General features: G+C 37.4%; 1 protein-coding gene across 1 annotated transcript; it reads right to left on the bottom strand.

The window, feature by feature from the left end:
• Positions 1-11,117: 11,117 nt before the first annotated feature.
• LOC145122397 (uncharacterized) lies at positions 11,118-11,498 on the bottom strand. The gene is made up of 2 exons (XM_079058003.1): positions 11,453-11,498; positions 11,118-11,377 (listed from the first exon to the last, which is right to left on the bottom strand). The coding sequence occupies exons 1-2, from the start codon at positions 11,496-11,498 to the stop codon at positions 11,118-11,120; spliced, it is 306 nt and encodes a 101-aa protein (XP_078914129.1).
• Positions 11,499-12,795: the final 1,297 nt, after the last annotated feature.

Here is a 12,795-nt window from a genome sequence, read left to right as displayed (position 1 = left end):
TATATATAGAAATATTATAGCAAAAGACTGGTCAAGTATCATGTCTTCATGTAAGACATTATGAATCGTGTCCCATATGCTTCGGATATAGGATCGATTGCATATGCTATAATATTCATGTGTTCTAATTTTCCAAATGCCTAGGGCATTAAGAGGGAAAAGGACTAGAACTGGATATGACTAAAGTGGTTAAACAACTGTCAAGGATAATCTAAGGTTCGCTAAGGATTGGTTGATTAAGGACAATTGGAAGTATAGTAATGGATGGACCATATTGACATTATTATGAATAGACAAAATTCTATTAATAATGCATTGTCATATGGCAAATATGGAAAAATTTTCATAATGGGAGTTGGATATTAAGAACCTATGTGTAGGTTAAAAAATTTTATGCAAAAAGGATGTTCAAAGGAATGTACTTTGAATTTGAGACTTCGCTTCCTCGGAATTGTTTTGTTATCAATCTCCAGTGGAAAGTCTTGTAATATCATTGGCAAAGTCTCTATGACTTTGGTACCTCGATATTACAAAAGATACATTGCATGATAGTTTAGAGTCTAACACATTCTTATAGTGGCAAGAATTAGGTATTCTTATACCAAGTAATAAGGATTTGGAATTATGAAATGAGCATCATTGAAATGTTTTCAATTGATCTATTTCACAAACTAAGTACCATATATAAACATAGTGTGCATTCTTGGAGCATCGGATAACTATTGTTTTAATTCAAGTATTAAGTTGATTAATCGAAACATTATACAATGAATAATGTGTAATCGATATGGTGATTAAATAAAAGGTGTTTTATTTATATTCAAATGTTTTGAGACCATATTGGATTTGATTATTCTTGTGTTTCACTTTGCATGTTTTGACATCCCGAATAATAAGATTATTCAAACTATCCACAGTCGATCATACTTTGGAAGTAGGTATTGAGGCAAGATTGTCATGAATCTGACTATAGATTTTCTAAGTGTTTTAGACATAGCACAAGTTTGCTGCAGTGTTCATGAGTTCTCCTGTAATAAGATTTGAGTATTGGATTAAACCTACGCTCACGTGAATCACTTCATGGATTTCATCACGAGTGATTCTGAGACGATAATATCTTATATTCTTGAAACAGAGACATATAGTTGCAGTTTACAAGTCGGTTGCACATTGATGATGTATAAATGCACCAATAACTTGGTGTTATAAAACATATCATTGTGTGCGACTTGATGAGCAAACAAAGCAAGCATATGAGTCGAAGTTTATCCATTCCTTTTACCCTAAGAGGGATAAAAGCAATATTTGTAGGCCCCTCGATGATTTAGTGATGACACCCCTAAGCGCTTGGCTAAGCCTGGACTGATTTGATTTGTTCAATTAGTCGGTCGTCTTAAATAGGAAATCGGTAAACAACACATGAACATAGAGAATGATTATAATCCATGTCTCAATTCATACTATATCTAGAATGGAGGAATATATGACCCCTTATCTAAAGGACGCGTTATTGACTAGGTCAGAGTTCGACAGCGGCTTTTAAGAGGTACGATTGCTAGTCGGTTTTTGAGTCGTACTTGAAGTTATAGTTGTTAGACTTATCCAAGTGGGAGACTGTTAGATTATGTGTCTAAGACCATCACTATAATTGGTATGTACTTGACTCGACACAACATGGTCCATTTGGCTTGTAACACTCTAGAACAATTTGATAGGATGGATACTTCAGAAAAAGGTTATTGTGATTTATTAATATATTATAAGTATAATGTATTAATTGAGAAATCATATTATTTAATTAGTATTGATCAAGAATTAATTTGGAATTGATTTAGTGATCAAAAGAGACGAATTAAATTAAAGGGGACTGATTATTTAAATCAGTGATACATATGGTTTAGGCTAATGATCTATGGTTAAATTTTTAATGGGCTAAGCTTATGTGAAAGTCAATGAAGTATTAGTCCATATAAGATATGGATCATAAGCCTAAGTGTAACAATTAGAGTTTGCTTATGACTCTTGGAATTCTACACTATATATGTATTCCTCTAAAGCCAAAATTGTGTACTATTTGTTCCTAGAAGCTATAAACAATTTTGTGTCTCCAAACCTCTCTCTAAAGGTCCTATTCTTGTTCTTGGTTTATTATAATTCCATTTGAGGCATCACAATTGAGGTGCTAGGCTCTTGAAAGACCAATTCCTACTAGCTACAACAAAGAGACAATCTTCTAACTTACTTTTATGATTCTTATGTCAAATTGTATGCTAGTTGTAGGTTTCTAGCTTTGGAAATTTTTGTTGCATGTATAACTAGAAAAACTTAGATCCAAAGCTATCATGCTTGTATGTGAACCATAGGAGTGTTATATTACACCAAACCCAACACTTTCCACACCGGTCCTCCTTAGAGCTTCCGGATCTAAAATTGGTTTGGGTACAGGTCATGTGCTTTTAGTAGTACGGGGCCCAATACTACCTTCCACACCTACCTGTACCTTCCCCAAGGGATTACCTGATAACTCCAATTCGTACCAAAACAAATCATATCCCACATGCTACCACATAGCTCAAATCCTAGGTTATCCTAAGATTTGCTCTACCCACATCAATCAGACCAATCATAACATGTTGCCTTTATGCATGCAAATTATACACAGAAAATGATCAAATAGACTTTCGAATAAGAGATTCTACCCTATGACCACAACCAGACAAGGAACATGAAATAAGGCCAAATCAATCATTCTAAGGCTATAAGCTCCTAACCGTATATAATTTTAAAAGCATACACATAGCAAGATTCATATGATTATCATAACTCAAATATCAATATAACATGGCTAACATATTGGGGAACTACTTACTTGGCTCGACCGATCACGAGCGTTGCACTCGATTCTTTTCCACTCTTAAAAAGTTTTTAACTTTTATTTTTGAAAACAATTTTACAATTTCCTTAGTTTGAGTCCTGACACACCCAAGAGTGTTCCCGAATCCCTCAAAACAAGGCTCTGATACCAACTTGTAACGACCCAATTTTTAAAAGAAAATTTTCATTTTTAATTAGCCAAAACACTTTTCCATAAACCAATTAAATCTCAATACAATTGTTTTCAAATTCGTAACAGTAACAATTTTATTTCAAAACATCAGAGTGTCCTATAAAAATGCGTGAGAGAGTGTTGCACGCCACGCCATCAAGCCTTGCCTTTGCCCTTGGACTCAGATGTACCTAAAACAAATCCACAAACTGTAAGCTAATGCTTAGTTAGTTCTGCAGAGCATAGCCAACACACAATCCACATAACACATATCATATTAGCTATAAAAGCTACATATATCACATAAGCCATGCATACAAACATATAAGGATGCCATGGGCTCCCCCACATGGTCTTATAACAAAGTGGCATGGGCTCCCCCCATGGTCTTTAACTGACAAGCCATGGGCAACCCCATATGGTCTTTCATCCGACTACCATGCGCTCCCCCATGGTCTTTAACTAACAAGCCATGGGCTCCCCCACATGGTCTTATATCTATGTGTCATGGACTCCCTCATGGTCTTCGGTGCAAGTATCATATAATCACTAACATACCACTTCGCATATAGCTAACTATCATACCACATGTCTCTACTACACTAGTGTACCACATATCACAAAATGGGTTGGCCTTGGTGCCGTAGACCCATTGGTATGGTGAGGAGACTCACCTCTCGAATGCTGAACTGACAAGCTAAGATCAGATAAATCCCACGCACTGCTCCAACTCAACTGGCTATAATCATCATGTGATTAACTTGTCACAATCCCGAAATACCATAAATGCCCTCAAAGTCAGCCCTGGTCAAAGTCAAGGTGAACAGTTAAGGTCAACAGTAAATGTTGACCTCAACTCGTCGAGTGCATCCAACAACTCGTCGAGTTCCTCCCGAGTCCATTCCATTGAATCCCGAGTCAACTCACTGAGTCACCTAAGTGACTCGTCGAGTTCATCAAATGTACAGAAAACCAAAAGTTCATGTAGGCCAACACTCTAATCCTTTACTGCACTCGTTCAGAATCTCGAAAACGGGTAAAACCTACCCGACTCATCGAGTCAACTAAGGGACTCGACGAGTTCCTTCAGTCCTTTTGTGTTTAGTCCTTTGAAGTGGGATCTAAGATCCCAAACTTCAGATCCAACCTCCCCTAGTGCAGTTACCACGTAAAGTTGCAAACTTTACGTGCATGCAAGGCCTCACAAGGCTAAGACATCAAAACTAAGCTTCCTACAAGGTTTTAGTTTATGGAAAGTGCCTAAGTTGGATAAAGTGAGCAACTTTATGTCATTGAGGACCTAGAGATGTCCAGATCTGGAACCATATCCTTGTGATAAGTCCAAATCCGAGTATGACATCCTTTTTGGCCCCAAAAGTGACCATTTACTTCAAAGAAAAGGTATCTAAGCAACTAAATATCAAGATAGTGACTTTATACCTCAAGATGGTTGCCAATACATAGTAGATGTCGGATCTACTGCTTCTTTCCTTGCTCCTTCTTCTTCAAGCTCCAAAATCCTTCACAACCACACCAAAATTACTCTCAAAAAGCTCTCTCTCTCTTACTCAAGAAGGTGCAAGGTTCAAACTAGGGTATTCTCTAGCTACTCGTCGAGTAGATCTGAAGTCCCGCGTCCTCATAATAACATCTACTCGACGAGTTCTAGCTTCCCAACTCCATGCACAAAACCATAAAAATTAGATAAATTAAATAATACCTGGAACAGGTGTTACATGTTCCTTCTACGCATTTCCAGACATCTTCATTTATGGTGTTAAAATGAAGATTCATACGGCCAACCCACAAATTATACTCTTCAGGAATAAGTATGGGTGATCGTGAACCAGATCCTAAGCTATTGGCAATAGAGACAGAGTTCATGTTTGAGTAATTAGCAGAAGACAATTTTTTTGTTTTTGTTTTTGTTTTTGTTGTTATATATATATATATATATATATATATATATATATATATATGTATATATATATATATATATATAATTTTTTTTTATTAAATGATTTTGAACAAGTGATATTAAAATGTTTAAAGAAAAGATTGTGGAAGGTTTATATAAACGCTAACCGAAAGTTTTCGACAAAAATTTCAAAGTAACTCACACATGCTCTGATTTAGCTAGGGATTCATCACCACAAATTTAGCTAGGGATTCATGACCACAGATTTAGCTAGAGATTAACCACCACGAATTTAGCTAGGGATTAATCACCACATATTTTGCTAGAGATTAATCACAACGGATTTAGTTAGGGATTAATCACCACAGATTTAGCTAGGGATTAATGACCACAAATTTTGCTAGGGATTATCCACAACAGACTTAGCTAGGGATTGATTACCACGGATTTCGCTAGGGATTAATCACCACATATTTTTCTAAGGATTCATCACCATGGATTTTGGTAGGGTTTAATTACAATGGAATTCGTGATGGAAGAACTAGTACAAAATTTGCTATGGAATACTACTACGGAATCCACGACGGAATATCATCTAAGACAGATTTCATTTTGTTGTCACATTTACGAAGGAATTATTGTTTCCTTCGCAAACCCTCGCTACGAGATTTTTTGGGACGGATATGAGTCGTTGCAAATTTCGTCGCTATTCGCCTTTTGCAACGTAATTTCAGCTTTTTGCAACAGATTATTTCCCTAGCAAAATCGACTTTTTCTATTAGTGTTTTGAACAAATGAATGAATGATTTCGGTTAATTAAAAATGAAATCTTTATCATTATTTTTGGGACGTTACACCACGACTTCTGTTTCTAGGAAACTAAAATGGAAAAAACAAATGATATAAACAAATGTTGATTCTCCATGCACGTTTTCTCATGTTTTGTTACATTTTGGATGAGTTAGTTATTAAAGCAACATGTCTGACATTTACCTCTTCAAGCCAACTAAAGGGGAAGCTCTTATTAGACCCATAGATGCATATTTCTCTCTTATCCATCTAACAACTAAAAATGTTTGTTGGTTTAAGGATTAATCTTCCTTCCGATTAACCAAGTCAAGTAGTTGGTAATTTCTTAACAGGAAACACACCTAAATACATTATAAGAAATGTCTCTAACTATATTTTGCCAACACTCAAAAACCATGAGCACTTTAAAATATATTGCACGCTCACTTGCTCTCCAATGGAGTCTAAGCTTGTTTTACGACATACCGGACATTATCTCATAGAAATAATGTTAAACTATACATTGCATTTCAAAATGTTATAATATTTCTTTTTATATCTTCCTTTTGGTATTCATAAAATGCAACCTCAATAATAGTAAAAATAATAATATCATATGATATACCTATAAAAATCTAAATATCACATTATGCATTTGTAAATCAAAAATCAAAGATTACAAAATTGAGTCAAATGGTTTTATAAAGATATTTTGAGGATTGATATAAAAATATATCAGTACTAATATCTATTTGAGAAGCTTGTTTATATCTTAATAAACCACCAGATAGTCCAATCATCTACTTATTTATACATCATTTCATTAATACTGTTTTTATTCATTTGTATTAAATAAAAAATCATTTTCTAATGCATATCCCACGTGTGTTGCTTCAAGTGGAGTCCAGCACTTCTTCAACCATGGATATTTTTGCCCCTTGAAGTTGAAAGTGGGTTTCTCTGTCAATACCTAAAACGTCTCTTTTAATATCACATACATAGTTCTTATCGTAGAACAATCATTGTGTTTGCTATAATAAATTTACAATATATATATATATATATATATATATATATATATATATATATATATATATATATATAAATTAAGAGTAAGTAAATATCTTTACAAGGTTTTAAAGATCGTTTCATAAATTAAGTCATAATGTGACATTTTAAAATCGTTCATTATGGCAATACATGAACCTAATCATTACCACGAGTAATGAGACGTACAAAATGAAGAAACAAAAAAATGGTACAATTATCAAATGGCTTATAGCTCAACGGTATCTGGTGTTGCACTCTCCCTTTGAGGTCGATGGATCAAGTCTCGTCAAAGACATGTGTAAAATTAGGAGTAGTTTATAGGAATAAGTTAGATTTGTCATTTAAAAAAACTGTACAATTTATATTAGTAAACTAAATAAAGCGAATCAATAATGCGGTTTGAGAGAATCTACAACTTTCATGTGTACCAAGTTTATTTATTTTACATTCACAATGTTTACGGTATTTTCTTTGTTACCATTTGAGGGCATAACTGACAAACTATGGATAGCATGTTTAAGTCTGTATAAAGACTTGTAGGCGGCACATGTCATCAGGTAATGAGTTGTCTCTAAAGCCCCACGGCTAGTGCATGTTTTTCATTAAGCTCTTTGTGTAAAAAGACATTTTCACGTCAAGCTGACTGCAAGGCTTAGGACGGTACAAACTTTTGCGGGTTTGACAATCGGGTTAAACATTTCTCAAAATCAATACCCGGTTTTTTACTTTTGTCGTTTTCCACAAGACGAGCTTTATACCAACTAAGGGATCCATCCACATTATATTTTGTTTTAAAAGCCACAGAAACGAACGATATTAACATCTAGTGGTCGATGAATGAAGGACCATATCTCGTTTCTAATAAGAGCACAATATTAGTCAGACATAGCTTTTTGTCAATTTGTGTCATTAACGATATGTATATCAGTATATGGGATTAGGGAAATGGAGAAGCGGAAGTGGTATGAAGATTTACTCGAGTGATGGGTTTGGTAATCTTGACTTTTGCTCCAGTGGTCATCGAGTGGGGGAAGTCGAAGGCAGCATGGACATAGTAGGAGCTTACATTGCCCAAGGTGGGTTGGCAGGGTTGATTGGAGCAACGTATAAGGATTCAAGATGGGTGGTGGCGATGGAAGGGGTTGTTGACGGATGACAGTAGCTGACATGGATGTGGTGGTGGAAACTGAGGGTGAGAGAGTTGTATGAAGAGGAATGTAAGTGTTATGTGGGACAAGAAATCGACACAAAAGGAAGGACATGCTCATAAAAAGTTACGGGGCGAGAAAGAATGATTTTATTAGTGTAAAGATCGAGACAACGGAACTCGTGGTGGTTGGTGGGTTAGCCAAGGAAAACCTAATGAGTGGATATTGGGGAGAGTTTATGTGGTGGGTAATCATGTAGGTAGCAGAGCCATCCAAACGCACGAAGGTGTTTGTAGTTGGGAAGTTTAGTAAAATCTTTGTTGTGGGGCTTGGTGAGCGATAGACTTGGAAGGAAGGAGATTAAGTAAGTTACTGGAAGAGGAGGGTGTGAATGAAGTTGTTTATGGAACGAAACTTGTGTTTTGATCGATCATTTTGTTCGGATGTTTTCGGATACGATAAATGAATTTGGATATTGTTGGGGTCAAAAGCTTTAGGAATGGTGGAGTTGTCATATTCTCCACCATGGTCACATTGAAAAGCATGAATTTCTTTGTTGAATTGACTTCATAAATATGACCGGAAGTGAAGAAATTTGGATATGACATCACTTTTTTGTTTTAAAGGATATACCCAAACGCAATCTAATTAATGGTCTAGAAAAAGAATGTAACATATTCGACCACTCAAACTGGTGATTGTGGATGTCCAAATGTCAGAATGTATTAAATCAAACGGTGCATTGACACTTTATATTAGAAAGCGAAAATGGAAGACACACATGTTTCCAAGTTTCCATACGCTACAAAGAAACTGGACACTTGTTTATTACATGGAATAATTTTATTGGTAAAGAAAAAACGAAGCACTCCGTTCTCGAGATGTTCGACACGTTGGTGCTACACGTGAGAAAGAGGCTTCAGAAGACTGATGCGTAAAGGTCTCTGGTGCTGCTACATCTAAGAAGAGTTTTTTTTGGTCTAAGGGTCCTTCAGAGAAAAACCCCAATAGTCACATACGGTGGTGCAATTACTATCACGAGTATATTGTCGGACTGAGATAAGGCTTTTAATAATATTAGGAGTGACTAAGATGTTGTGTTAATGAAGGACGGTGGGGTGTTGGAAATATGTTATGCCCAGAGTTTGTAATAGGTATGTAAGACCATTGTTGTAAAACTCGTCCTACTCGGCTAAATACTTGGAATCAGGTATATGTTGAAGCAGTTTTCTAAGAATCGGGTGAAAAACTCGGACTCGATCAAACTCGGGTCAAACTCGGTCCAACTCGAAAATAATCGGTCCAACTTGGTCAACTCGGCAAACTTGAAAAACTCAGAAAACTATTCAAACTCGGTAAACTCAATAAAAGTGGTCAAACCCAGGAATTCTGATATTTTGTAAATAAGAAACTACAATTGTTATTAATATTCATGTATTTTGTTATAAGTTTGAATAAACTTACGATATTTGTTATATATATAATTTTCCCGAATTTTTTTTATATAATTTACTCAATTTGAGTACTCCTCGCCTAGATTGAGTACTCGCTACTCGTAACAGGACCGACTTCGGAACGCCTAGCGACCTCTGCAACACTATGTAAGACCAGTCACCAACCACAAGAGAAAGTATATTTCCATAATTAAAAATAGTAGTGGGTCAAATAAAATCAGAAGAAAGATAGTTGGGGGCGCTGGTGTCATGAACCATCCGAAGCTTGCCGAGTTTTTAAGGCTCATTGATCAGTACGCTCGTGGGAGAGCTGTTGTAACATCAAAAAAAACATGAAAAAAAATTTCATTTTTAATAAAACATTTGTATAACACAATAATGGACCGTCCCCAAGCCTACAACGTAAAGTTGGACCGCTCCCGAGACTGCAACATAAAGTTGGACTGCTCCCGGGTTTGTTGGCCTACAACACAAAACAGTACCACCTCAACCTAACAATACCATGTAGACGTATGAAAATAATTATCACTAACCACGAAGTATTGTTAATCATATAGATCTACCAAATCTAACATATCACTACATCATACAAACATCCCACACACAAGGACGCATACTGCATTACAAAGTATAATGAAAAAACTCACCACACGGTCCAAAGGAGGTCACCACTGATCACAAATCAAATAATCAGCACTATAGGCCACCTATACAACAAACAGAAATGAAATCTCAAACTACAACCCCAAACCCTAAATTTGACCTACAGTCAAACTTGATCAAAAAGTCAACGGTGAAAGTCAACAATCAAAGTCACTCGGCCAGTTGCTACGACATGGAGAAGATTAAATCACGTTGTAGGGACTTCAGGGCAAAAAAGTGGAGAATCTGCCAAACGCCACAACGTGCAGACCAAACCTCCACGTCGTGGGAATTGCCCAGACCAGCTAAATCCATTAATATCTTACTCCTTTACCCCACACATCCATACTTTCCAAAAGGATTTCACACTACTAAAAGATCATAAAATCACAAATTTATAGACATGCATGTCCAATGCATGTCTTGAGCTCAAGATAGGTCAAAATGGTGTAAAATGGGGTCAAGATCTCATGCAAAAGTTTAAAACTCTATTAAATTTCAGATCCATCACATTTTTAACTACAAAGGCTCTCTGGGGATCCATAAAGTTGGCAACTTTATGGAATCCCAACACTCGAACTAGCCTAAAGATGAGGAAAAGCACATGAGAACCTATATCTAAGCACATAGGATCATAAAGCATGGAGCTTGAATACTCACAAAGGTCCACAAAGTGCGAGAGAAAATAATGGCGAGGCTTGCAAACTGGGATGATGTACTAAAACTCTTTCTCTTCTTTTTTATGGATAGAAATCACCCAAAAGATCAAGAACTTCATGAATGGAGGCCAGGGTTCAATAAGGGAGGAAGGGTGGTGATGGAGGATAAGGGTGTGCAAACCCTAGCCATCATATCCCTTAAATAGGGGCATAAACCCCAGAAATTAGGGTTTCTCATTAAATGGTTGTCACGCCATGGCGCAAGATTATCCTATGCGTATTCTCTAGCCAAGGCCACGTCGTGGGAACTCAGTTACCACGTCATGGACAAAAAAAATCCAAAACTTAAATAATAAAACTTTTAAGAACGACATACCGAAAACTTGGCGTTAAAATTCTCCCCCACTTTAACTAGATTTCTTCCTCGAAATCATCAGCTAAAAACAGATCTGGATAGTGCTCACACATCTTCAACTCGGGCTCCCATGTCCTCTTTGAACCCTTCTCCACATAATTCAAGTGCTCATCAAGCTGAATGTCATCTAACGGAACCATCACTCCATCATCAACCAAGGACTTCCGAAGTTGAGAAACATGGAAGGTGATAGGAATCTGACTGAGCTCCTCAGGTAATTCCAACTGGTAAGAGACCTTGCCTACCCTCGCCGCCACTGTAAAGGTATGATAATTTTGAGAGTCAAGTTGCCCCGCTTTCTAAAGCATATAACACCCTTCTAGGGTTGTACCTTCAGCAAAACCATGTCCCCAAACTGGAACTCCAACTCGGACCATCGACAAATAACATAATTCTTCTACCGACTTTTGAGATGTTTGTAAGCTCTGTTTGATCTACTAAATAAGCTATCTCATCTGGAGAACCACCTCAGTCCTCCCCATGACCCTATGGCCGATCTCTCCCCAACAAATTGTAGTACGACACTTCACCCCTTAAAGAAGTTTATACGGAGGTGCACCAATATTGGAATGATAACTGTTGTTGTAAGAAAACTCAGCTTGGGGAGGTAGGAGTCCCAACTCCCACCAAAATCAATTACACAGGCCCTCAGCATATCCTCGAGTGTTTGAATAGTCTCCTCATTCTGGCCATCGGTTTGTGGGTAATAAGAAGTGCTGAAGTGCAGCCTCGTACCCAACTCCTCATGAAACCTCTGTCAAAACCGATAATTGAAGCACACATAACGGTCAGATATGATGGAAACCGGAATACCGTGGCTAGAAACGATCTTGCGCACATATATGTCGGCCGATTTCTCATCCAGAGAACTCTCCTGAATGGCAAGAATATGGGCACTCTTGGTCAAGAGGTCAACAATAACCCGTATGGCATCAAATCCCTTGCCCGTCCTCCGCAACTTGGTGATGAAATCCATGGTGATCTGCTCCCATTTCCAATAGCTAAATCCCAAGTCTCGATACATATACATGGTTCCAGGGTGAATCGATAACCTGGACTTATGCGCCTCCTCCATACATGTCTACTGGACCCTACCAAAAACTATGACCCAAACCAGCCCACGACTATCGGTGAAAATATGCTAATTTGGCCCATGTTCTTCTCCTTCTTCCAATTCTCCCTCCTGATTCATTCACTCTAAGCCTCAATAATCAAATACAGGAGTGCTGAGTCGATGCTTATCCTCAAACAGGGTCCTCAAACAATGGTACTAGCCACCTTGCGGGTCAAAGCATTGACGACAACATTGGTCTTCCATAGATGATATAGAATCTCGAAGCCATAATCCTTGACCACGTCAAGCCACCTGTGCTGCCTCATGTTCAGATTCGGCTGATCCATAAGATATCTCAAGATTGTTTGATCCATGTAGATGGTACAACGGACCCCATAGAGATAGTACTGCCGAATCTTGAGGGCAAATACCACAACACTCAACTCCAAGTCCCTTGTCGGATACCTGAACTCATGAGGCTTCAGCTCCCTGGATGCATACGCAATGATCCTACCCCGCTGTATGAGTACCACCCCAAGACCATGATCGAGGCATCATAAAATACCATAAAATCCTCAACAGCCTCTAGAAGGTTCAATATCGGGCCTCACATAACTTTT

The sequence above is a fragment of the Lactuca virosa genome, chromosome 6 (genome assembly GCF_052849685.1).
Source record: "Lactuca virosa cultivar CGN04683 chromosome 6, Lactuca_virosa_CGN04683_v6, whole genome shotgun sequence".
Classification (NCBI taxonomy): Eukaryota; Viridiplantae; Streptophyta; class Magnoliopsida; order Asterales; family Asteraceae; genus Lactuca; species Lactuca virosa.
The sequence above is the reverse complement of the archived record's forward strand: the minus strand, read 5'-3'. Positions and strand labels throughout refer to the sequence as shown.

Excerpts from the sequence above, each read along its gene's own strand:
- LOC145122397 (XM_079058003.1), bottom strand. The coding sequence starts at position 11,498 with ATGGTCCGAGTTGGAGTTCCAGTTTGGGGACATGGTTTTGCTGAAG. Across the intron at positions 11,378-11,452 it reads GGGACATGGTTTTGCTGAAG|TGGCGGCGAGGGTAGGCAAG; the intron begins GTACAACCCTAG and ends ATACCTTTACAG.